Below are 26,971 nucleotides of genomic sequence, written 5' to 3'. Positions count from 1 at the left end.
TGCCACATTATGGAGGTGTCCTGGCTTTGTTTTGGGGTATAAAAGGTAGATTTTAAATTCTTAAGTGGTTTTAAGACATTGCTGAATTTATTAGCTGCTACAGACAAAGCTTTATGCAGTTCACATGGAAGACTTGCTCCCAGCATTTAATTTAGTAATAGATAAAGTCTTCTCATAATTCTGAAACTATTTAAAGAATTTCTGGTGGCTCATGGAAAACTCTGGAAAATATTCTGCTTAGGAGGAGTTCCCTTCCTGGTATGTTTTTCTGCTTTTCATCTTCACTTGTCCTTCCTTGCACTTCATGAACACGAGTTTTGTTTTGTACCTTACCTGGAGCCAATTCCAAATTAGATTGCAAAATTGTAGTTGTCTCCCTAACATTCAGTTGATGCCAGAGACAGAAAGGTCGGGGTACTTGAGACCTGAGTAAAATAGTGCTTTAAAAGTCGCTACAAAACAGGTAGGAGTTGTTCTGGATTTTAGACTCATTGATGTCCCACATTGACCTTTTCACTTAAAGAAGGAATAAAGAAAATAACAAAAAAACTGTCATGCTTTATTTTTATGAAATGCTCTGAATATTTCCTGTTTCTCTCTGGACTGCTGAAAGCATCGCTTTGCAACATCACCGTTCCTCTCAGTGGTTTCTCAGATACTTTCAGAAATCCAGGAAGTGCCAAGACTTCACTATGGGAAGAGTTACACTTGAAGATGGTTTTATTTTTTTCCCCTTCCCCTGTGATCTCCCTCTGTTTCTCACTTTGGGATAACTGGGGCCAATCTGAGTTCTTCTAACGTTGAGGATTCAGTCCATCTTGCAGCCCCTGAGTTTGTGCAGTTAAATGAAAAATGTCACAGTTTTTCTTGTCTTTACATCAGTCCAGCTCCTGGAGAAAAGGATGTAAATGTGATCTGTAAAGGCTAAAGAGTTAAAAGGTTGAAAGGAAACAATGCTTTTAATTGTGATTTTAGAAGCAAAGCAAAAGCCCAGCCCCACCCAGCCCTTCTGCTGTTGGCAGTCTGGTGCAGGCGCTTGGAGGGCTGTGCAGTCGTGCTGGCTCCTCTCGCTTTGCCCTGTGCAAGTGGGGGCCTGACCTTGGCCCCCTCTGCAGGTGCTATAAACCCAGAAAAAAGTGACTAAGCATAGTTCAAAGAAGAGTTCAAGTATCTTGGAACCTTGGCCAGTTCCTGATGGTTTCAAAGTCTCTCTGTGGCTGGTGGGTGAAGGGGGCTGTTTCTGTGGGACATTTTTCTTTCAAACCAGTGGCAGAGTGGCTTGGATGGGAACATCTCCTGGAGGCAATGCCTGGTAGTATTTAGTATTTTGTGGATCGTTACCTGTTGGCAGTGCTTCTAGTTTTCTTGGACAGAGAGGTTTTCCTCTTGAAGTTGTTGCAACATTTACTCAAGTCATATTTATGCTTGGATGGAAACGTTGCTGCTCTGCTCCCTGGGGACTTGTCCCCCTCTCTTGAGATACAGGATTCTGATTCCTTTTGCCACAGTCTTTTTGGGAGCTTATTTCAAGGAAGAGACCTTTAGAGAAGAAAAAGGCTATTACTTGCTTAAAAAAAGGTGTAATTATTTGCATTTTGGTTGGTTAAAGGACCTTCATGTGATAATTTAAAAAATTTGGTTTCCTGGTAAACAAGTAAATGGATTTATGCTCAGTTGCACTGTACTTTCAAAAGGCAAAATGGCCCTAGGACACACAAGTAAAATTTAAGTACTTAATTTAAAATAACAAGGAAAGTAAAACACACGGTCTGATTTTCTGAACAATAATTTGGCTTCCTGTGGTGGAAAAGTAACCTCAGCTGAGAATTAAAGCCACCCACCTTTGTCTTCAGGCTCCACAGCAGAAATATAACTTGCTCTTTCCATGGTTCCACTTCTATTTTTGTATTAAACTCTTCTCCTCCTCTTCTCCATCTTGCTCATTTTTTTGCTTTCCTGCTTGCTCTTTTCTCCTACTCAGTCATTCTCTTTTTTCCCCCTCTGTCTATCCTAAGAGGGACCCTTCTGTAACTCTTGAGCTATAGTAGATGTACATACACATACCAAAGAGAAACAGAAATATTTGGGCTTGGATCAGGTCTTTCATTTAAAGGCATATGTTAAAGATGGCCTCTAGCTACTTCCAGCAGCTTCCCCAAGTCTCAATGCAATTTATATTTGTTTTGCATCCACCCCTATTACTATCTGCAGCCCCTCTGGCTGTCCCTTCTGTAACTGAGACCCTCCGTTGTAGACCCTGTCCTTGCCTGTTTGCCCATGATCACATGTGAGAACTTCAGCCTTGATGAATGCCCGTGCTCTACTGTAGCGCTGCTAATAGCAACAAAACATGCATGTAGATTAGAGGTCTCATTTGTCTCTATGCAAGTTTTTCTTCCTTTTGTAAGGTGCTAAATATTGCTTTGAGATAAGAGCAGCAGCATGGTACCTGCAGGGCAGGGGAATGGCAAAGAGCTGTAATTATTTGCTGCAAGAGTTTGGTCCAGCCAGGGAACAGCCAACTACCCCAAACTGCTGGCAGCAGGTAGGTAGTTGGCTGTTTTCTGGTTAGAGAAAACACTTTGCAGTCTGCTTTGAACTCTTCTGTGTCTCCCTGAGGGCTGAAGGCAGTGTGAGAAATGGTGCTTAATACAAAAAACTTGCTATTAGATTTTAAGTTGACTTAATGCTCTTGCTAGTGCTTGTCTTCTCTCCTGAGAATGATGATGCTTGAAGGTGAGATGGGAATGAAGGGGAGTGTGTGTGCAAGCTAGAGAATTACCTTCTGCTGTTTCATCCTTGAAGAGCTGCATTTTTAAGTTGCATGGTCCTAAAATTCGCATACGCTAAGGTGTGAAGTGAAGTTGACTGGTCTGTGTCTCTGCATTTGTGCTAGGACTGATTAGGGTTGCTGAAGACAGAGAAGAGGGATTTGCTGCCAGTCTGGTCCCTTGCATACTGTTCAAATACATTCAGTTCACCTTTTTAATTCCTGGGGCAAATGCTTGATATGGCTCGCTAGGTTGTCAGTTTTTATGGAGCTGAAAGGGCCTTTTCCTTCTCTTCCAGCTCTTTCTTGCTAATGCTTTCTTGTTTATAATTTTCCACAATAAAGAAGGGAAAAAAAAGTTCTTTGAACTGTTTTGTAGTAGAGAATGAGATCATCAGTGAAAAAAATTTAAAAAGGAACAGCTTGTTCTTTGCTCTTCTCTGCAGTGCCACCATTCTCCTTGGATTTTAGCATCATATCAGTGTTCCACACACAGGATTTTGGAGTGGGTTCAAACAAACTAGATTCTCAGATCAAGGAGCCAAACCTTCTCCAAAACTGCTGTGTGCGTAGTGCAGTGTCATGCTAGGGGAGACCTGCCTTTTGTAGCTCTATCGCTTGGTAAGCTTCAAGAGGGAATCCACGCTTCCAGAAAGCTGGAGAAACACAGGTGCGTTATATTGTGCCATTCTGGCAACCTATGTGATGGTAAACAAAAAGGGAAATTGTCTTCTCTGTGTGCAGTGCTGCAAGAGCATCAGAACTGTGTTGCTTGCAGTAAGGTGGCAACAGATCCCGTCCCTCTTGCACACATCATTGGACCAAGAGGAGCTTTGATGGCTGCGTGCCCAGCCCTTTCCCTGCTTCTATGTGCAGAGCTTGGAGGAGAGCTGCTCGTTGCAAAGGGTCTCATTATCGGGTTTTGCAATGCCGTAGTGTAATTTCAAATAATATTCCTGTCTCCCCTCCATCTCTGTTGCTGTGTCTCTGTAGTTGCAGAGAGGAGTTAATAGAGTACAGGTGGTTAATAAAACATGTGTTGCTTGATTCTAAACTGCATTCCCTGTTGCTAAACATCTCCCAGGTAGCAGCTTTGTAGTGGTAGAGTTCAAAGGGGGTGACGGTTTTGCACCCACTTTCAGATGAAATGATTTTAAATGAAAAAATCCCAGAGAACCTGAGTGAAAGAAGCCATCCAAGCATCTTCAACATTTTTCATTGCAATAGATGCTCCCTTCAGCTCTTGCTTTAATGTCAGCGTATGAAGTGTCTGGCTTAATCTCCTTTACATTCTTATGTAAATTCTTTTTTTAAAAAAACAAAAAAATCCTTAAACTGATATTGTATACCTAGCTTTAGGGGTTGTTGTGCAGATTTAGCTTCACTGTAGGAGAATTTTATATTTGGGGCGAAGCAAGTCTGTGGTTTGTAAAGTACTTGTTTCTGTAAGAAATTTAGGGCATAAAGTCTATCGTGACGGAGAGCTACATGCCAAGATTTGAAGCCTCTATTTGCTGTAAAAGTAGATTCCTTCGTCAAAATGAATGTAGAGTAAACCATGTGTAGCAGCCTGTGGTGTGTGGTCCATGTGGTGTCTACCCTCTCCCCCCTTTTCACTGCTCTCTCTGACAAGACTCTTTCAATAAATGAGTGCAAGTTTAACTCTCTTTCCCTTTCATTCAGGCCACATTTTCTTTTTCTCCTTGGGAAATAACACAAGACTTGCAATGTGAAATGTTCCTTTTGTGACTTTGTCATAAAAATTTATGAGACTAGAAGAACTGTTTGTGGATCTGGAAGAGAATCCTAGTGAACAGTATTTCTCTATCCATAAAGCTCTTTCATTTTACTTAGCAAATAAACCAGGAGAGAGCGGTGGGCAGGTATTTCTGTGCAGGCTTAGGTTGGTATTTTGTCTAACACATTCAAAAGCAGTGATTTGAGGGAAATCAGCCTGGTTGATCAGTGTGCTGTATCTTCAAGTTCTCTTGGTCTGAATTATTTTGGGGTGAGGGAGATAGGGTGATTCATACTTGAGCAAGACAAACCAAAGAGCTGCCAGTTTGCATTATGTCAATGTATGTAAGAAAATATTTAGATAGAATTTCCATTAGAAGTTCAAAAGCAGGGGGCTTATGCTGACCCTAGCTTTTAGAAGCTCTGGTGGGAAACCTGAATGAAATTTAAGTCCACTCAATGTGTTTTTGTTGGCTGACTCCATGTTTTATTATCTCATGCAATGAGATCTTTCTTGGTTTGTCAATTTTCTACAGAGGACAAAAAGTTCATGTATGTAACAGTGCACATATTGAATTAAAGTGCGATTAAAGGCATGATGTAATGACCCCCTCTCCTTTTCCTTTAGTCAATATTTGCCTGCAGGGTCAATACATTACAATATTGACTTCAAAGTATTCAATATTTTTTTGCCTTTTGAGTGTGTTGGCTTCAAGTGCATGTAATATTAAACCTGTTGGTTGAACTGTTGGTCTAAAACTTACTGCCTAAGTAGTTTCAGGCTTGGATGCCTAATCCATGTAGGGCAGCTTTCAAGGCATGTGATAATATCACAACACAGCTGTAGGCAGCTTTCTGAGGTGAACTATTTAATCTGCAGTCTTTTCTCCCAGCTTTCTAATGAGTGGTGGAATTTGTCCCTTGGTGTGCGATGGGATTATTGCCCCCTCTCCCTGCTCCCATCATATTTGCTCTCTGCAGGACCTTCTGGTGACTGTAGGTTATGTGGACAAATCTCAGCCCCAGCACTCCCATCTCCCATGTGCATTTCTGCTGCCTTTACATCTGTGCTCTGTTGAGTGTGCAAAAGCAGCTCAAAAAGCGAGATACTACTTCATGTACTCAAAGTGCAAACATGGCTTAATAAAATTAAATTAAAAAAATTCACATAATCGCGCAGGACAAGTTGGTGCTCACTTACCTGGACTGCCAGCTGGGGGCACGGTGGGCTCGGTGGCTCTCCTGAGACCTTGAACCTTCTCACGCTTCCTCTTTGCCTGTATGTTTCCATTCCCACTCTGCTGAAATCTAGCACTGGTACCCATCAGAAGGGCACATGGGCAGATGCATATTGACGGCAGCTGTGAACCATTATCTTTCAAAAATGTGACACTCCAGAGGAGGGCTTTGATAATATTCTTTGCAAGGCATACAGAGAAACTGGATTGTCAGCAGCATGGTATCTTATTACGTTGCCTTTTTTAAAAAATTAAGACAAGAAAAAATATTTATGGATACCAAGAAGTTAGTGAGTTCCTCTGAAGAACCAAATGTTATAATTAGGAATCCACTGCACTTAGAACTATTCTACAAATAAGCACCTCAAATCTAGCCTAGCCCTTCCAGAGAAAACAAAGGTCAGCAGGCTGCTTTGAGGATTAGCAAACCAGAATTTCTTGGACCAAGATACTAATTACTTCCGAAGCTGAGGATGATTGCTACTTCCAAATCCAAATTGTTGCCAAAACCTCATGATAAACCTCAGTAGTGCTCCTCTCTAGCCTAACTTTTGAATTAAGATACTTCTAGAGGGGACTCTTAATTAAAGGATAAAAAGCCTAATATAAAGGGAAGGCAGGATAATTGTGGGAATATTCTGCTTGTGGAAAGCTACACTTCTGCATAGCCTGATCCAAAGTCATTGAATACTTCCCAGGTCACCAGCAGCAATTTGGGCTCAACAGGAGTGAAGCTGGAAACAAGTGCAGCTCTGAGAACCCAAAAGCATGTGTGACCTGGGAAATGGTGTCCTGCATTGCCTGTGTGCTTGTGAGGTGGGGTCCCATATTTCTTGCTTACTGTTGCCTGACAGCAAAAGGATGAGGACTAGGCTCACTATTACAGATTCCTAGTTGGAAAGATTTATCCACATGTTTTTTAAGGGTTTTCACATATCTACTGCTGTACTTGAGCATTCACTTGTGTACGTATTCGCTCGTATGTTGTAGCCCCAGTGGCTGTGAATTTGGTAGTGTCCTGAGAGACTGTGGTTTTCATCTCAATGGAAGAGATGGAAAGAAGCATCGTTTTTGTGAGATCTAGGTTTAAAGCAAAAAGGTTACAGTAGCACTGGGAGAGTGGGGAGAGGGGTTAGAGTTAAATATGTCGCCAGTTAGCTTCTACCTGCAGCCTACTGACTTCCTTGTTCAATTTCAGGGAACTTTGAAGTGGGTGTTCACATCGCAGACGTAAGCTACTTCGTACTGGAAGAAACGGCACTGGATGAAGTAGCGAGTGAAAGAGCAACTAGTGTCTATCTAGTGCAAAAGGTGAGGACAACTTTTCCTTTTTTCATCTGACAGCTGTGTCTTCCGTTTACCATAAAGTCATTTTAAAGGTTCGTTTTCAGACTCCCACACAGCCAAACCTAGCTATTATTGCAGCAAACCTACAAAAATGAATAAATTGAGGCAAGCACAAGAGATAACATAGCTGCTGACTACCTCGGAGCTTACAGAGAGAGCAAGGGGTGAAGCAGCAGTTTGTGACCCTGTGTCTGTGGGCAGAGACCCAGGTGTGCCAGGGCTTGCCAGCTCAAGAGCAGCTCCGTGTGACTGGGACTCTGCTGACCTGGGGCTGGTTCAGGACCCAGAGCTGCATGGCTACATTTGTACTGTGCTGAGCCTAACAGACCCGTGCTGGCTCACCTGCTTTGCTGTTGGGAGCTTGATATTTGCAGATGTGGTGGTGGTGGAGAGTTTTGTCTTTCTCTTCAGTGCAATAGTACTAGCTAATCCCTCCCAGAAGTGGAGGCATGGCAGAGCAGGGTATAAAACACCCTGTGCAATCTCACATCTTGAGGTACAACAGAATGTTCGCACTCTTATTGGGGTATCCCAAATACTGGAGAAATTATCTTTCATGATGCAGTGAAAAGATACTTGAAATAGTGCATGTCTTAGTGTAACAGAATCAAATGTTAAACTGACATTTAAAGTTGACTTCTACACTTTAGAAATTAACGGGTTCAAGTTTAACATTATCAGAAAGGAAACATCCAGGTTTTGTCTGTGGCTGTCTCATTTTCAGTTGAATGTGCAGAAACACTTCCTAGCTCATCAGATACCACTGGCGCTGTGCATGTAGGGAAGCTGGGCAGCTCTGCTGGTAGTGTCCTGTGTCGGCTTGAGGCATCAGCTGCATGCAGACGAGTATTGAGGCAGGCTATAGGAGCAGATTAATCTGCCTCTCCCCACACTCCCATTCAGTCAGGCTGAAGTCCTTGTCTCTGCAGCCCTTTCCAGGATGACAGGGCATCTTTTGTGTAATAAATAAAGACATCCTACTTGCTACTTAGGATTAGGAGTGATTCTTCCCCTTCCTTCCTGGATGTTCCCAGGGTTGTTGTAGTCCACGGAAGTGTTGTGGCAGTATTTCCAAGTCAAAATACTGTGATTTGAAGGCATGTGATTTATTTTTTTTAAAGGGAGAAGGAAGATTTTTATATAGAAAGGAGACATTTTTAATGAAAATCTAGTTGAATGCAAAAGCTAATTGAATTTTCTTTCAAACTGCGTTTTCCCCCCAGCACTACCAGTCAGTCATGTGCGATGCCAACATACGTTATCTGTTGCCTGTTATCTTCAATTGCTCTTCCAACTACCATGGCCCAGCAGTCAGGATTAGTGTTTTACCCACACTTCTGCCCTGCAGAAAATATATTTTATGAGTGCAAACTAGGTTAGAGGATGAAATGGTCGATATTTTAATTGCAAGAGATGAAAAGGAGAGAGGGGATGGGCAAAGGAAAGCAGCCAGGCTGTCTGAAACAAGATGGTAGCATGGCTGTTGTAGAAAATATGCTTTCCTTTGATGGAACTGTTTCCTAAGACAGCTGTGATTCTGCTAGAGGTTAGCACCATGCTAATCCTCCCAGAGAAGTTAAATAAAGCCACATGTTTAATTTTCCTGAACCATATATCCAGAAGGGGAGTTATTGTGTAATTGCTAGTGGTCTGTTTAATAAAAGTCAAAAGTTTTTGAAAGAAGAGTGTATCAGGTTTTAAGAAGCAAGAAAACCTAAACAGTTTCCTCTTTTTTGGCACATCTTATAGTGTTATTTTAGGTGTGAAGCAGCTCGAGTGAGAGGTCAGCCATAAATCCCTATAATATTTTATTGGTCCTATTTTATACTGGAGATCAAAGATCGGAACTGTAAGCCTGTCTTCACATTGAGTCCAAGGACTTTGAGACACTCACTTTTGACACCAGCAGGTTGTCAGGGTGTTGATATTTTGATAATCTCAGGCCGAGTAATAAAGAGTGGCTCAAAATCTGAATTCATGGAAGTGTTGATACAACTCTTAGCAGAAATCTTGGCTCATAAACAAATTGCTTATTTCCTTTGAGTCTCTTTTAGTGTATAAGCAAGCAGCTTGCTGAGCCCACCCCATTGTTGGACCTCAGTGTCCTCCTCCCAGCTCTGGGGAGAGCAGCTGATGGAAACTCTCTGTTAATACAATCCCTCCCCATCGGGCTGGTGGTGGGAGAAGGCGTCACCTCGGGGGTTAGTGGTGGTTGTAACCAGCCCGAACCAAGTGTGAATGGGCAGCCGGAGCAAGATGCCAGCAGAATGGGGTTGTTTAAAACTGCCCACGTGACTTTGTGAAAATAAGGGGTCATTCTTAACCAGAGTTTGTTCCCTTTTCCCTTTGACTGACTGATCTTCCCCTTCCATTCCTTGAAAAGCTGCTACAGCAAATCCATTGATGCGAGCCACTGGCTAACCCACTCTGAACCTGGTCAGTAAGTAGGTCCTGGCTGCAGCAGAAGTTTCTGATTTTTGAAGGGAAACATGAGTTTTATCATCCCAGCATGCATTTGCTACCTCCCACTGCCCAGCTCCCTAGGAATGAGTCTGAGGCTGGAAACTCACATATGATTTCTGGAAGCACTTTATTAGCCGAAGAGACAAAACAAAACCAAGGGCTCTCACAAGCAGGAGGTTGGATCTTCCTGTGTCCAAACCAAATCCGCTTGCAGAGGAGCCAGCTGCTAAGCAGTGTGGCTGGCCTTGGTCACAGGTCCATGTGTTTTGTAACACTGAGATGATGATGCATAGGAAACCCCCCAGCCCTGGTGGTGCCTTCTCTTACTTTGGCTTTCCCTTGCTGCCCACTGCTTTGGTGTGCTGGGATGTGGGGCTGCCTGCGGGGAGAGCTGACGGCACAGAGGGGGGCTGTGGGCAATGCCAGAGCACTGAGTCTCAAGCGGTGTACGGCAGTGCTGGAGATTTCACATGTAGGACTTGGAAATAGGGAGAGAGAAATCCTCTGCCTGTGATTTGATTTGAAATGCAGACCCACGGCTGTGAGCATTGTGGATATCAGAGCCTTTCACTCAAGGAACTGCCCTTTCCAGTACCTCTTGCGCCCTGCTAGGCTTGTGGGGAGAGATTATGTCTTTTATTAGTCTGACTGATAGAGGGGGATGAAAACCAAACAAGCTCTCATCACCCAAGCCTTTCTTCAGCCCTGGTTTCTATGATACATTCATTAGAAAGGATTTCCTGGGGGCTGTAGGTCCTTTTTTTCATTATGAAAGTTTTTTCCTCTAGCCCTGCTGGGTCCTTCCAACTGCATTTCTAGATTCAGCTACATTTATGCACCCCCCTGTTCCAGCTTTATGATCCCTGTATAAGCCCAGGTGACTTTTATTTCTACCTGCAGTAAAATAAAGCTGAGTGATGTGATCCCCAACATAGGCACTTCCTTAGCAATTAGCTAAGGAAACCACTCCACGCTGGAGGTGATAAGCCTCGGCAGTGTGTCAGCTAGCTGGATTTCTGCACGCTGTGGCACTCCACATGGCAGCTGGCAGACGCTGGTTTCTCTTGGCAGACAGTCACGGGAAGGGCAAAGCATTTAAAAGATGCTGGGCAACCTTGGGATTATTTGAGGTGATGCTATGCAACCCTGATATTTTGCAAATCTGGGTTAAAGACTTACTTAGGGAAATCTCCTCTCATCCTGTGTCTCCTTCAAAAAGAGATGGAGATAATCCTGTTGCAAAAGTATCTTCTGGGCAGCCCCTGGGATAACTCCTGAAACATCTCACTCTCCAAGCGTGACGCAGTTGTGACATCTTTGTATGTTAAATGCTGGGCTTGCAACTACTAAGAATCCTTTCAGCCTGTGACCATATCATGTTAAGGAGAAAGGAAGTGTGTATTTATAACTTAAACTTCTGTGCTTTGTGACAGTTGATTTATTCTCAGTGTAGAGTGTGAAAAGGAATCGATGTCAAAGCAGAGGGAGGCAGTTAACCAAGACTGCCATGATGCTGAACACAGGTGTTTTCTTTTAATTCAGTCAGGTAGGCAAGATTGAAATATCCTCAGTGCAAAGTCACAATGTCTTATATATGTATTTGTTGAGCTCAGGAAAAGGTTGACTGAATTCTTGCTCTCCTGCAAGACTTCCCCCAAGGCTTGGGTTAAGTTACTTTGCCTAAAGTTTCTCTCCTGTAAAACAAGGGTAGCACGGGTTGATGCTTCCCTATTTCACAGTAGGTTTGTTATAGCTAATTGCTTGGTGAGTGCTTAGTGCTGTAATCATGATCTGAGTTAAAGCTTTGCTTGTGTTTCACATCACCGAAAGCCCTTCCATAGAATTATAGCCTCTTGAATCGGATATTAATCCTGCTCAAGTACACTTAAAACAAGCATCCTGTTGTTTTGTTTGGGCTATTCTTTGTGGATGGGCTTTCGTGTTTCATGTAGGCATTTTTCTAGCAGACTGTTACTGCTGCAGGAGGTGTGAAGGGAAAGAGGATGTGTTAAAGCACAGAAATATTCAATAAGTACAGTGCATCGCCAGATAATCAATCACAGAGCAGGGGAGAGACAGAAAACCTAGTAACTGCAGCTTTTAATTTGGGTGGAAAAGGGCATGGGAGCTTTTATTAAATTACTAGCACTTTGTTCACTGTGACATGAACTTCAGGGTCTCACGGTGGTCATGGGTGATCTTAGGCAGGCAGGGATTTCCGATAGTCTATAAAGCTATTTTGTCTCGCTTTCTGGTATGGGTTGGCACCGCTTTTGCTAAATTTATAACCTTGTGGTGTGGGTCCTTCCTGGCAGCATGGCAGAGCTCACGTACTGATTCTGTGAGTTATGAATGTACCAGTATTGTTAACATACTGTTCACAACTGGAATAACAGAGTTGACGGCCTTTGTGTTGCGGGAAACGGCTTATCATAATCTGTGCCCTTGTGACCTTCCAGCTGAACCAGTGCTGCTGATTCATGTTGTAAGTGACTCCTTGACAATCACAGACCGTACAGTTAACCTTTTGGCATTAATATGCGCTGCAATTAGAATGGATTTATAGCCATTGTCTGGTGCCAAGCCACAAATGTGATTAAATATTTTAAGAGTCTTTCCTTCAAAGTGAAAGGTAAATATGAAGTGTATGCACTTGAGGAGAAAATGGATACCTGAGACTTCTTTTCTTACCGTTGTAAGTAACAGTTGTTCCCCTGGAGTCTGGGTAGATAAAGTTATCTCTGAAATCACCAAATAGGTGTCACGGAGTTTGGAAGAGCTGGGAGTTGCATGCCAGTTGGCTTCCTGCTGTGCTATATTTACAGGGTGGTAGACAGAGCAATCAAAATGAAAACTAAATTAGATAGCTAAAATATTTTATGGCAACCAAGTAGAGCATTTCTCTATGTTCTTCTGGGAAGCACCAGCCCACATTGCTACTCAAAATAAACAACATGGTTCTTCTAAGACGGCCTCTTCACAAATGTAAATAAGGAGAAGGGAAATAAGTATGTGAAACTCTAATAATTAGGTTTGCTTCATGAAACAGCTGCTAAATATTGGCTTTACTGCAGCCTTCCCCTGAGTAATAGCTCAGGGATGGTAGAAACACTTGGAGCTGCTCAGGTTTGCTCTACTGTGAATATGCTCCAAAGCTTTTGCTTTGTTGCTGTAGTCAAGTGAGTAATTTGTGGTTTGTTAATTCAATGTTCAGCAGCAGAAATATTGATTAGTTGTAGGGAATTAGGACACAGTTAAAAAAATCCCTGCCAGAAATCTCTGTTGGCTGACATTTTGTCCAAACAGAGTTAAGTATAGTAAAATATTGTCCCTCTGTTTGCAAACACCATGTTCAATAGTCATAAAACAGGTGCTTTTGTTTATCTCACCAACGTCTACATGTTCCTGTCTGTGCTGCAAAGCATGGCTCAATCGTAATTAAAGCCATGCACCACTCCTGTGATGCACGGGAGAGTTTCATTTGTGCTTTGCAGGGAGCAGACTTGCATTACTTACCTAGTTACACAGTGTTCAGTATCAAAGCAAGAAACAGTTCCCAAATCCAAGCTCTTCAGCTCCTGGCTGCCAGGACCATGTTTCTTCAAGTTTCCTGATGTCCTGAGTCTTCCTCATTCTTCCCAGTGCTGAAATGACAGGGGAAAGAAGTGGAAAACAGAGCAAACTTTGTGACCTTAAAAGCTGCAGGGTGAAGTGTTTGCATAGCTGAGGATGCAGGATGCACCAGGATGCTTACTGCCTTCCTTGGAAGGGAGCACTGGGAATGATTCTCAGGTTGGAGACTGGCAGCTCCCTCTGGTCTCGCTGAGGGATGGGGTTGATGTGAGTATTGGTGGCCTTAGCTGTGTCTGACTTCTCATTTCAGAGGATTTGGTTTACTTTTTCAGTCCGTGCCAGCACACTGTTTGCTGTGTGATGTAGCTCTGGCGTGGGTGATGCATCTCAGAGCTATGATGTAGCCACTGCTGCCAAAGAGAATGTGATCCGGAAGGTTTAATACATTTTCTCCTTTTATGTAGTTAAGCCTGTCTTTTACCAACTGGTTAAGGAAGCTTGGTCACAGACAGGTATCTACTAAAAGCCCATATCTCATCAAGGCTCTCTTCTGTTCTCTTCCAGGTGATTCCAATGCTTCCCAAGCTGCTCTGTGAGGAATTATGCAGTCTCAATCCCATGCAAGATAGACTGACGTTCTCTGTGATGTGGAAGGTGACTCCAGAAGGCAAGGTACCTCAAGCAGCAGGCAGTCATCCTGCTAACCAGTCCTCCCTTGGTTAGCCGGCCCTTTCTCTTGCTAACAGAGTGATAAAAATGCCATCCCTATAACACTCGGGTGGATAGCAAAGGACTTGTCGGTGAACAGTACTGGAGGATGTAGAACTGTCCCTGTATCTTCTCTTACTGATGAGATACCGTGGAACTTCCAAATGGAATAATCTCACAACATGGTGGGGAACGGAGAATATTTGTGTGAATCTCAGGAACAGAGAATTTCTTGCTCCTTACCAGGTCACCCATCCATTTAATGTCTTATCTCCAGCAGCAACCCAAAGCTAATGCTTTGGGTGGGAAAAGGAGTTCCCCCTGACTCCAACCCTGCCTTGTGCTCATAGGCAGTTGTGCAATGCAGTGGATGTGGGCAGTATCCCTCAGTGGCCTCTCTGGTCTCTCTGGTAAACAATTTCATTCTTCTTCAGAGCTGCAAATCACATGGATCCAAATAAAGTGTGATAGCTCTTCAGCAAAGGCACAGCTCCATCCTCTGCATTTGTTATTTCCAGGGAGCAGTTCTGGAGGCTATCAGTGCAGCAAGCTGCCTTCAGCTGCCTGCTAGCTCTCCCCAGGTCTTCATTCCTCTCCCACACTCTTTTGTAACCCTGACAATCTCCTCTGGTAATCACAGGGTCACCTTGCTAATCAAGGAGGGCTAAAGACTGCCGCTGTCAGAGGACTCTCCAATATATGTGAAGTACACTATTTCTACTCCGAATTGTTTTTTTAACCAGTGTCGTACTCATGCGCAACTCTGTGGAGGGTATTTCTTGTGCCAATTAGGTAACTTTTCACAAAGATTAACTTTACTTCCTTATTATTGTCCATGCTGCTCTAAAGATTACTGCATCTTGTTTTGTGCTTTAGCAAAATATATTTGCAGTCCTATACCTGTATTTCTCCAGCAAGTCCCTGCCCTAGCACTGAGGTGGGTTTTATTTGTTTATTTGAAAAGCGTTCCACTTCCTATAGCGACAGCATGACTACTCATGAGGCTTTCTAATAGTAGCTACTTGGCGAGACTTTTATTGACTCTGAGTGGTCTTTGAATGGCTAATAGTCAAGTCTTAATTAAAATAAGCCTTTAATTAAATCTTATCTCTTGTCCCCTGCAATATATACATTATTTGCTTTTCAGTGTTCAGGCCAGCCCTGTCTGACCAGTGAGAAAATAGAGGAGCTGCAGCATCTGCCTTCTGCCTGCTTGGGAAGCTGCTCTGTGGAGGAGCAGTGGTGTGCCCCTTGGAAAGCAGGCTGCCTGGGGCCAGCTCAGCAAACTGGTTTCTCCCAGGAGGCTTTTCAGGACTGCAGTCTTAATTGAGGTCACTTGATTTGAATATCAAGTGAAAGCCAGAGAAGAATTTACTCCTTCCAAGAGGAAAAGTGGTTGTAGGGCTCTTGCCCAGCAGGGCATTCTTCTAAGAGCTTATGTCTTGAATTGGGACAGAATGTGTCTCCTGTATTTCTAGGTGTTACTATGGCCTAATCTCAGTGTAAGCAGGATCACATGCTCTCCCAGGCTCTGCTGGGTGAAAGGGAGGCGAGTCAAAGGCCCCAGCACAGCCTTTGAACCTCAGCTGGTGGTGGACCGCCTTGAGAACACCAACATCGAGGACAGGACATTCCTTGGTGAGGCACACGTGAGGCCAAAGGGCACTCGATTGCACCCCGCGTGCCTGGCAGTATTGTAACCTCGAGCTTGCAAAGCAGAGCGCAAGAGCCCTACTAGAGGTGAGAGATGCTCTGTGCTCCCATTGTTACTGTTCCAAAGCAAATAGGTATAGAGCTAATGCATCTACCAAGGAAAAGCCATGCAGATTCCTCACTGGATTATGAATATTGATAAACTGTTGGGATTTTAAATTCTTGTTTCTTTTAGAAAAATGACGCCAATCATCTTTCTCGGGGACAGGCGCTTTCTTGGTTTTACTGCTTTTGGGTTCTGGAGTTTTTTTCTTCTAGTTTTCATAGAGTGTAACAAAATGTTGCCTAAGCAGCTCCACATAGCTTGGTGGACTCCAGTGGGATAGTGTGACATGATGTATCTAAAATGACTTTCCAGAGGCAGAGGCGTTAACCATATTGTTGCATCTGTGCTGTTCTTCAGAAGCAGAGCTGGGCGTTTGTAGGAACAGCGTAGCACGTTCTTGTTCAGATGCAGTCAACAGAAAGATATTTGAAAACAAACGATGCAACTCTCTTTTTAAGTTGCCTGCTGACGTCTTAAGCACAGCTCTGCTGGTTCCTTCTACCAGTGAGGAAGAAAAACTGCTTCAGTCTCAAACAACCTATACAAACAATGTGTCTTTCAAGGCTCAAAACTCTGTTGTCATGAGCCAGAACGTCATACGGACACTGCCTTGCAGGGAGAAAGTCCTCAGCCTCCTGCACAGCTATGTCACACCCTGACAAGAGACCCGTACCACCAGGGACTGTGCTAATGGGAGGGTTTCAGCTGAGCCACACTGGCTGCCATCACATGGTGTGCTGGGGACTACAGCTTTTTCTTAAAAGCAGCCAAAGCTGGGGGAAGCCTTAACATAACCCTAGAAACGTCTCAGATGCTGGTAGTCTGTCTGGAGTCTGGGTGCGCCAGGTTTGCTGTGGTGGGGGAGACCTTGCAGACCCGTCTTGTGGGCTGCTTGTTGTAATCTTCAAGTCCCAGCTCACAACCCCCAAATGGAGCTTCTCCACACTGCTTTGCCCATCTGTCAGCCACTGGTATGTGGGCCGGCCAGCCTTGTGCGGCTTTGCCTGCAGAAGAAGAGCTAGCCTGTTCCTCTGGTGGGGTTTCCAAACGAGGGACACAAGGCTATGGTTACCCAAAGTCTGCTTGGATGGCTGCTGGAGGCAGAGACAGAGGGCATTTCCAGGAAATACTTGGATGGTGGGTAGAGTGAAGTTAGCCTGCTGCAGCAAGGCTGGATCTGGTAGTTCTGCTCACTACACAGAGGGATTACTGGACTGCATGGGTCAGGATGCACTCAAACTCCATTCCTTACCTATGTGACATGTCTTCAGTGCATCCAGGCAATCTTGGTGAGAAGGTGTTTATTGAGTACATTAATAACAGATCTCTCGGGGTCATTACTGTCCAGTTTACACAAGTTAGAGCTGTTGCAGGAGTGGAAAGTGGATGCTTTGCATCTGGGGGTGGCTTCTGGTTTAAAATAAAATAGTTTTATAGGTGATTTATAGATTATTTTCCTCTAGATTCCAAAATATTTTGGAAGCTCAGAAATGTTCCTGGCTTGAGTTTGGGCCTAGGACCATAGGCATGATCAGAGAAACAAGGGGTCAGTGAGGGGCCATCTCTTCTCCAGACCCACCAAAGTCCTACTCAGACACATCACGAGTGCTAGTGAGACACTGGGGTTCCTGCAGTAGTCCTGAAAGCAGTATTTTAAAGCCAACCCCTCATGGCCTGCTAGCCACACTTTAATTAAAGAGATGGAATACAATCTGCTGTGGTTTGGATAGGAGATCCTTTCTTTCGTGTGTGTTGCCTGTTGCCACTCCTGCACCTAGTAACCTTTGAGTCAACTGCCTGATTTCAACTCCGAGCAGGCTGTAGTTCTTTGAGCTCTATGAAAGAGGGAAACCAGGTAGAACAGGGAAATCCAAGCAGTTCCCTATGTATATGCACAATACAATGTGCATATACATGTTACCAGACACTAAAGAATGTATATGGGCAAAAGGCCTGGCAGTCTCGGTATGAGGAGATCTTCACTTGAAGATCAGAGTCAGTGATGAGGTCTGGTGGTGTTCCTTCCAGTGTTTGTACAACTTCCCAAACTTCTGTACAGTGGAAGAGTAAGTCCTCAGATGACTTTCCAATTTTGCAGATCCTTGATGAGTGGTTTGGGCGGACAGTCATCTGCTCCTGTGTGAAGCTAAGCTACGACCATGCGCAGCGTATGATTGAAAGCCCTGGGAAGGTGTTCTCACCTGAAGAACTACCCCCTGTCTCCCCTCAACACTCGATAGCCGAGATCCAGCAAGCTGTACTGAACCTTCATCAAATTGCCCAGCACCTCCGCAAACAGCGCTTCATTGATGGTGCTCTGCGCTTAGACCAGGTGAGTGTAGTCCAGCCCCTGAAAGGGGCTTCTGCTCCACTGAAGCAATTTCACATTGTACTCCCTAAGAATTTCCTGATCAGTCTAAAAACACTTCAGGGAAAAGTCACAGCTGGAATAGAAAGGCAGGTTTGTGTGCCAGCATCTCAAGAGCAGCATCAACTTAAGTACCAAAAGCACTAAGTAAAGTAGGATCGAAAGAAAAAGTCCCCGATTTTCAAGGAGTGGTTCATCTTTCAGCATTTTTCAAAATCCTAAAGCCTGATGGACTGGGTAACTCATACAGTGAAACAAATCATGACGGTGTCATTCGTTGTCAGGCAGTTCAGATACCCTTAGTGCACGTTGCACTGTGAAAGGCTCATCCTCATATTTGTTTCTCTGCTTGCAATACTCATGTTTTCCACAGCTTTCGTAGCAATTCTTTGTGCAGGGAAGATGACTAAATGTTATCTAAGCTAGTACTTAGAAGTATTGGGTGTGTTTCAGAGAAAGAAATACTAGCAAGGGGGTTTTCTGTCTGGGGTGATTTAAATAATCTTATATCAGCTGTGGTGTGTGTCACTTCTATTTTACAAGTAGATCCAGATATTTTAGATTATCACAGCAAAAATACTTTTGCATCTGAGGTTCAGCTGCTCTGAGATGGCTTCGGACAGTTTTTTTGGGTAGGAGGTTCCAGTAATTTGTAGAACCCAGTGGCTTTCCTGAGCAGGAGACAAAATGGTTTCCTAACATAAGGAAGCTCTATTGTTCCGTTGTGCAAAATGGGCATGAGTCAGCGTAAGGGTATTGCTGAGAAAAAAGCTAGCGTACTGAAATATGTAAACAGGGCTATTGTATGCAAGAGGTATGTTGTAACCCTTACATTTTACTCAGCATTGTAGCGTGGTCTCCAGTTGCAGGAAAGTCTAGTTTTAGAGAAATCATTACAGAGCAACGAGATCAAGGAGTGTCTGTAATCAGTGACCTTCCCCAGTAGAGCACGTGGCTTAGTCTGGCGAAGCTGCTGTGAAGAGGAGGGCAATGTGCTTTTACCCATGTCTAAGACGGACAAGATGACACATTTGTATCTTGAATTCCAGTAGAGGAGATCGGGGTTATACTTTAGGGTAAACTTACTGTTGTAGGCATGGTGGTGCCCGAGGCCATCTTGCCTACATCTGTTGTAGGAGGACTTGGAGGACTGGCTAGACACATATAAGTGACCCTGGAGCAAGGGCATTTGCTCAAGGTCCCTCCTTGCTCAAAGGAAATAATTCTTAGAATTATATTCAAATAATTTTTGGAAATCAGACTCCCACTTTGAAGTCATGCAGAGTTTTGTTGAACCTCTTTCAGAACAGAGGCTTCCTTCTGAGGTTTATCACACAATGGCTAATAAGCTGGGCTTTTGTTCCCAAGCACGCTCTGAATGCTAGAGAAACATAAAAAATCCAGCCTTTGCACTTGATGAGCTAACTGGGAAGCCTTGGAGAGGTTTGGGCTGGAACAGCAGTCCACAGTGCCTGGGAGCTGTGGTCCAGAAAGGTCACCAGCTGCGTTCCACAAGTCACTACAGTGTAGTGCTGAGCAGTCACCATGTGTGCCCGAGTACCTGTTATCAAACTAACCTCAGGGAAAATATGTTTTAAAACAGCTGTGACATTTTCAATGGGAAGATTTGGCTAGGGAAGCATCCTGTTCTGGTGATACCCCATAAAAGATTAGCGGTGTTTTGTTCTGCTCTGTTGCTGTTACAGAGGAGCTGTTAAAGAGAACATATTGGAGCATCATTTGTGAGACCCAGGTTAAAAGCCACTGCTAAGGGCATCAGAGAGGGCTGATGCCTGCTCAGCCTAGTTCCTAATCAACGTGATAAAGTGAGTTATATCTCACAAGTGGCACTTTGTCCTGTGCAGAATCTTTCTCGCTGGCAAGAGTGTCAGCGAGAAGTAATGGTCTTCAAGAAGGAAGTGTATTTTAGTGCAGGGGACACTTTAACCGTACTTACTCTGTTCAAGTACTGCCTTGATAGTTGTATTTTCATAAACTACACCCTCCCAGCACATGATGAAAGCAGTTACGGTAAGGCCTGAGTACAAACAGTATGTGAGGGACAGGTGTGTGGAGGTGGCCAGCGGTGTATGGCTGGACAAAGCAATCTGCAGCTTTTAATAGAAGGAGATGAGTCCCTTTGCCTTTGCTCCCCTGCTTCCCTGAGTTCCCACGGATGCACTTGTGCGCTGGGTCCGACTTCCAGCCCCAAGTGAGCGAGCAAGGGTGGGTCCGAATGGAAAACACACCTTTCTAATCACTGGACCTCTCACTGATTTCCTGTGAGTAATGTAAATCCTGAACAATGGAAGACAAACTCCAGCAGGAAGCTAAGGGCAATGAATTATCAGATTACAAATAAGTATGTGACTGAAGGAAATGATCATCCCACAGTCTTAAGGGAGGGGGTGGCTGGCCATGGATGACTTCTGTGCTTCTTTTTTTCCAGGGGATGTGAGCCCTCTTCCTATATATCGCATTATGCTTGAGAGCTTCTGCCTTGGGGTCACTCCTGATTGAACAGTGACGGATTTTTTTCTTACTTCCACCCTGCCATTTTTCAGTGTAATATGCTCTTGTGCTTCCTGTTGTTATTAAGAAAACCAAGGGGGCAAGAATCTCCCATCCTGCTTTGCCACTGGCTATGCTGGCCTTGGGGTGGTGCTCCCTGTCTGCTGCAGTTCCCTCTTTGGAATGATATGGATCTAGCCCATAGTATCCATATAATTTAGGATTTATTCCCCAAAACTAAGAACATCTCTCAGATGAAGCCATTCATGAGCATGTATTTATAACAGCAGAAATACTGGCTGACCGGGGAACTCCTTGCAGCTGGCATCGGATGGCTCCAGTAAGATGCAGCAGTGTCAGGCTGGCTGTGCCATGGTGAGCGGAATGTTTTCTGTTTGAATGTTGCTGCTGAATTTGTATGACCTAGTGTGAGAGCAGCATCTGCTCACCCATGGTTTCATCTTTTAGCAGTAATTTTAGTAGCAGGAATCTCCGTAGCTCAACAAATAAATAATACATTTTATTTTTTTTAATGACTTGGGAATTACATATCAGGGTCACGCAGAAGACCTTGAGACAAATTACAGAGGTAGCACATGGTCTTGAAAGCTTAGGATTTGTGGATTCAGTGGCAGTATATGTGTCTCTTTGGGGCTGAATTTTGAATTCCTGCCTCAGTTCAGTCCAGGCCGTGGCAACCTACATACCTGTCGCTCTTTCCCCACCCCGGTTCCTTTCATGCCTCTGCAGAGGTCTGTAGGGGAATCCTGCTGCATTGGACCTTGGGTCTGTGGACCTTCTTTGCAACCAGAGCTGCATATCTGTCACTCCATGGGATCTTGCTGTCCGCATAGGCCCCTTCTGGGGCTTTTTCCATAGAATATGGTTTCCTGTGCTGCCTGCCAGCCTCCTAGCTCCAGAAGGCAGCTGATCACTGAGTTTTAGAGGTTTAAAGTCTTTGCACCTTCAGCAGCTAAGGAGCTTATGAAACTTTGTCCACACAGACAGAGATTAATGTATTTCTTTTCCTTCTCATTTAGAGCTGCAGTTTTTAGTTGTAAAGGCAAGAGGTGCCTGGTACTGTGACTTTGAGAAAATATGTTCAGATATTTACATTGTCTTACCCCCGCCACACTCCTTCCTGCCCAGGACCATGAAATGCCACCCCTGTGCTGTCCTCTCACAGCTCGTGGTGCACCCACACTATAAACTGGAGCCGGGATCTGACCTGGTTTAAAAACCAAAGTGAGCACAACCCACAACTTTCCTTTTTTTTCCTGGCCAGGTTACTTTGAAGCTGGATCACTTCCCCAAACCACAGCTTTTAGAAACACTAGCCAGAGAATCAGATAGAAACTTGCTTTCAACAAAAACCATCGTTTGCAGAAAAGCTCCTTAGCTCCAGCTTGCCTAGAGGAGACCTGCTGATAAATGGTTCTCTTTTTGGCTTCAGCAGTTTATAAATGAATCACGAGGACAGATGCCTACAAGAAGACAGGTTTAAAAGGATTTCTGTGCATATTTAAAATGAGAATACCCCGGGATGCTGATCTGTCTCTATGACAACTGTCTGTGAGCTGAGCAGTGGCTTTTGTGCCGGTGATTCTGCCTTTGCCAGCGCACTTACACCTGGGTGCTCAAAACATTGGCATTGACCAAAGTTCAGTGTGAGAACAACCCGAAGTGCATTTGTGTTAAACCAGTTAATAGCATTGAATTGTTTGCTAAAATAGCTTCTCTCCTTGTTTTCTGCGCAACAGGCATTCAGCTTTGCAGGTGTGTGTGTGAAAAGGGAAGAATAAAAGGATAAAAATTGCAAAGATGAGAATGTTACGCAAATTTAAGGGTTGAATTGCTAGTGAAATGGTCTCACTTCTGCTTGCTCGCAGCCTGTATGCCGTATCACTGCCTCATTGCCTGAGCAAGGGTTGCTTTTCCCTGTGGGTCTCTATTATTTTGAGTAACTTAAAGGTAGTAAAAATTGTGTTGTGATATCTCTGTACCACGCTGGAGACCTTACCTACAGTCCTGTCCCGTGGCTGCAGGGGATAAGGAAGTAAGTGATCTTTGAGAATAGCTTTGTTTAATTAAAAGATTGGTGGGACTCCTGAAGTATTAGAGTATTTCTGCTGCAGGAAACATAGGGAAACAATCACAAAGACCCCAAACACCAGAATGCGTTCAGAATGCCAGCTCCAAAACACTGAGGTATGTGGCATGCTGGATGTATTAACCGTTTCTGAAGAGTCTTTGAAGCTCTCAGAATTGCCTCTGCCTACTTGATGCAAATAGCTTTGAGAAGTTGACTCAAGCCATTCACACACGGAAAACGAGGAGGAGGAAGGACACTGTACACGCAGGGTGTGATACTATGTTGGGAAATTTCATATTTAGTTGTGGCTAGTGTGATAGGACAGAAACGTGTATTTTTAGACAGTTGCTCCTGCTAATGCCATTTAATTGGAAATCTCAAGAGCCACAGATTAATTACTACCACCATTAAAATGTTCCAATATGAATGACTGCTGGAAATAATTATGGGAAATTGTTTTGTCGTATTTCCTGCCTCATATCTGTATAGTAAGCATTCAGGTCTTTTCTTGTGGAAGTAGTACATATTTCTACCATGGTTAAACAGCCATTGTGCACAAGATGCAATATATTCATATATGAATTGAAGGCACTTTGGGTTGGAAGAACTCTTTGGATGGGAGAGCAAAGGGCTACAATGTTGTATAGACATCATTTAACTGAATGTGCCTACATTTTCCCTATTAGTATGGTCTGAATTTATGTCTTAAAATGCTGTTGGGGCAGGAAGGCCATCCTGGCTTGAGGACTCCGTGGTGCGATCCTCAGGTGTTCTGGCCATGGCTGCTGTATGTGCTGCCCCTGCACACTCTCAATGCATGCACCTTTCTGCGGAGCTGTAAATGGCTTTGCTCCAAACTGACTCTTGGCTGCATCTCTTGGGGAGTATCACTTTGTTGTTTTTTTGGCCAGTTTCAGAGAGAAAGTTCTGGTGCTCATCACCTAGGATTTGACATTGGTACCAAATCCATCTCAGATTTGGTTTCCTCAGGGTAGGTTGAGGTGTGTACCTGCTTTGGCATTTGTTTTGGCCCAAGAGAAAATCCAATAGGCTCATTTATAAGATCCTGAAAACTGCCATGATACCTCCCTAAAGAGGCTGTTACAGCAACAGTACATGAATGTGACAGCAGAGGCAGGGTGGTCTGTACGTTCGGTGCTGTAAGATAAATGGAAATGCAGACTAAGGAGCTTTCACTATTCACTTCCTATCACAATTCCACCATTGTCTGCTCCTTCTCTTTGATGTCTGGTTAAAGAGACATCACTGATATCCAGAATGGGGACAGCAGGTGCTATACGATCGTAATGGAGAGTTGCTTATACTGCATGATACATAAGGCAGCTGGGGAGATGTTGGATATATTTGGAGATTAATTTCCTTTGGGGATTTTATGTCTTTTGCATCGTCTCAGTTAATACATCAAAATGAGCATGTAAGGCCAATCCTTTCTACCGGGGGATACTGCGCTTCCCCATAGGAGTAATCGAAATGCATTTGCAAAGGTGTGTTAATGAAGTAGGAATGATTTTTGGAAATGTCTTGCCTACAATATCGCAGGGGGATATGGTACTTCGCAGGCAAACATGAAATGTCACCGTTGTCACCAGGAACAGCTAATGGCTCAGGTCAGGCAGTTTGCTCATGCACTGGGGACGTGCACAGGAAGGAGGAGTTGTGGGATCGTGTTATGGATGGGGTCTGTGTTGGCTGAGCATCTTTCTTCTTGCGTTGCCAGTAGGTTTTAAAATATTTTGATTAAATCAGGATTTTGAGTAGAAAGCCCTCCAAATATAATGTCTTGCCCTGGGATTTTAATGAAGTCCTCCCAGGGGTGTGAGTAGGATTGATGTCCTCGCACATGTCCTGCCGTTCCCCAATCATTCTTTTAGAGCTGAGCAGCTGTGTCCCAGCAGGAGCAGGTGGTGAAGTGGTCGAGCTGGCTCTGGCAGGAGGGGGGAGTCGGACGCTGGAGCACCGGGCTCGGCTGTAGAGCATCGTGCTGGGAGCCACCGCAGCCAGATGTCTGGGCAAACATGGCTGGGAAGGAGCTCCCCACACAGTGGTGCTCTGGCATTAATTTACCATCAGTAATGCAAGAGTTGGTTATGACTTTATTCTTCCTGGAGTAAATATTCCAGCCACTAGCTCAGATACTCAAATTCACCAGTCATGTATGAGTGTTTTTCTTCTGAACAGCTTAACCCTTGAGTTTTATTAAATCTTCCACAGACCTGCAAGCTCAGAAACTTCCCAAGAAAGAAGGGATCTTATGCTTTAATTTTGAGATGCTTTGTGACACAGCAGCAGCTTCTTTCGTCTGCCGGCCTCAAGAGCAAGTATCAGAGAGGAGGTTGGCTCCATCCTTCCAGGTGATGGGAATGGCACGAAGAGGTGAAGCAGTTGCCTGAGCTCATGCAGTGAGTCTATGGCAGAACTGGCAGGACAGCCTTTTCTAATTCCCAGGCCAAATCCCACACCTTAGGCCAACGCTGACCGTTCTCTTCCTCTCACATTTATTACTGACAGCTATTGAATAAGAATTGGTGCTTTTTTGTTTCTGCTGTTTATTGCTGGCCTAGTTCAGGTCAGGTTTTTCTATCCCAGTTCCTAGCGGGTACTTCTCATGTGCAGAGCAGAGAAAAAAGCCACAGCAGCGTGAAGGGCTGAGCTGTGGCCAGCATGTCTCTGCAACACAGAAGGAATCATCCTGTTTCACAAGTGGTCCCTCTCCCCAGTCCTTTCAGCTCTCAGGCTTTGCCTGCACGTGCCAGGGCCGAGCCAGTGTGCCGCTGTCCCATGGGAGTCTCTCTTGCTTGCATAGGACGGAGTTGCAGTGGGCAGGACTTAGTCATACCTTCCGAATTGCATGGCTTTTCCTATCGATTGAATCCAGTTGGTGGTCAGCTATTGTGGGGGCAGGGGTGAGCTGGCAGTTATCATGTCTTGACGTGCAGGTAGGGTTGAAAGTGTTTGCAGGTACTCCAAATTCACACGTGAAGTAGACATCTCTTAGTTTTCTGGGATAGCGGGACACTGATGGGTCTTGCCCATGCTTGTGTGGTAGGCAGCCTGGGGTCACTTGCTTACAGGGACCTCAGACGGTGCCAAATAGCATCTCTAGGGGGAAAAGAGGGCATCCGTGGCAGGTGGTGTCTTAGTGTGATGGAATGTGTCCCAAACGTGAAGCTGATAGCTAAGATCAGAGAATTCAGAGCTTGATCCAGCTGAGCAAGCCACTCACTGGTGTTTGTGCGGTTGGTAGGCAGAGAAGTAGTGGCTTCTGCTGGTTATATTGAAAGAGGTTGAGGGTGGAAAAACTGGTTCTCAATGAGGCAGAAACAAACTGGTTCTTCCATGTCTCTGATAGCAAGACAGATAAAACCCAGGGAAATGTTTGCGTAGAGGTGCAATGGGGTAAGCGCTGGGAGGAAATTCTTATTTTACGTTTTCTACTGAGGAAACAATCCTTGCTCTGAGAGTCTTGCCCTCCAGTTGATGGTGTTTTTCTTCCCTGGTGATGAACAGGCGTCATCAGAAAGTCTCTTGTTGTTTCAGATTCCGTTTATCACGTATTTGAAAAGAGACTTGACAAGGGTTTTTTTCAGGTATTAATTATAGCTGACTGCATGGCTAATCCATCATTCTCTTTAGATGGAGTCACTGGGTGTTGAGTGATGTAACTTCAAATGTGTTCCATCTGCCATAGGTGAAGATGTAGCAGCTCTTTGTCAGAGCGAGTTCTGTTTCACCTAACAGTAAGTGGAAGAAGGGCTAATTGTATGATGATAAAAGGCAATATTTGGAAGGAGATGAAAGATTCAGACATTGCAGTCCTGTGACTTCTCATTTCCAAAGTGAGAGGGGGAAAAAATTCTTACTTTCCATGACCACAGCTCTTTTTATCAGGTGTCTATGTCATGATCACTCCTTCTGAGTCCTGGGATGTTTTATCTTTTCTCATCCATAGCATATGGATGCTGAAGTACAAAGAAGCTCAGAAAGCACCTGTGGTTTCCACGGCCCTCTGAAATGAGGCTACAAGAGTCTTAGCCAAAATCTCAGCAGCTGAGCAGAGGACAGAGCTGTTCTTGCCCCATCTGAGGAAGCCAGCACTTGCTGAAGTCCACTTTCAGGTTTTATCTTTAAACATTCCAAGTCTAAGCCCACATCTCCTGAAATTATATGCCCTGCTAAAAGTTTGCAGTGATTCATTGGGAGTACAGTTTGTTGAGCAACCTCTTGGTTTTGTTTTGAAAGCAAGTGGCTTTGAATCTGTCTTGAGTAGTCTAGATTGCTTATCTTGCCCTTCTCTACATCATATGGTAATAAGGAAGTTGTTCAAGCTTACGAGCATAATCCAGGGTGTAGATTTTCCCTGAATACGTAATTGTGTAAAGTGGGA

The 26,971-nt window shown here is 44.2% G+C and overlaps 1 protein-coding gene across 2 annotated transcripts in view; it reads left to right on the top strand.

Moving 5' to 3' along the window:
• Positions 1-26,971, top strand: part of DIS3L2 (DIS3 like 3'-5' exoribonuclease 2) — a 195,990-nt gene that overhangs the window by 108,348 nt on the left and 60,671 nt on the right. For both annotated transcript variants that reach the window (XM_056358435.1, XM_056358436.1), the window contains 3 exons: positions 6,944-7,056; positions 13,693-13,800; positions 17,694-17,927. In XM_056358435.1, the coding sequence (XP_056214410.1) occupies positions 6,944-7,056; positions 13,693-13,800; positions 17,694-17,927 (455 nt within the window). The remainder of the gene's footprint in view (positions 1-6,943; positions 7,057-13,692; positions 13,801-17,693; positions 17,928-26,971) is intronic.

The sequence above is a fragment of the Falco biarmicus genome, chromosome 13 (assembly GCF_023638135.1).
Source record: "Falco biarmicus isolate bFalBia1 chromosome 13, bFalBia1.pri, whole genome shotgun sequence".
Taxonomy (NCBI): domain Eukaryota; kingdom Metazoa; phylum Chordata; class Aves; order Falconiformes; family Falconidae; genus Falco; species Falco biarmicus.
The sequence above is the reverse complement of the archived record's forward strand: the minus strand, read 5'-3'. Positions and strand labels throughout refer to the sequence as shown.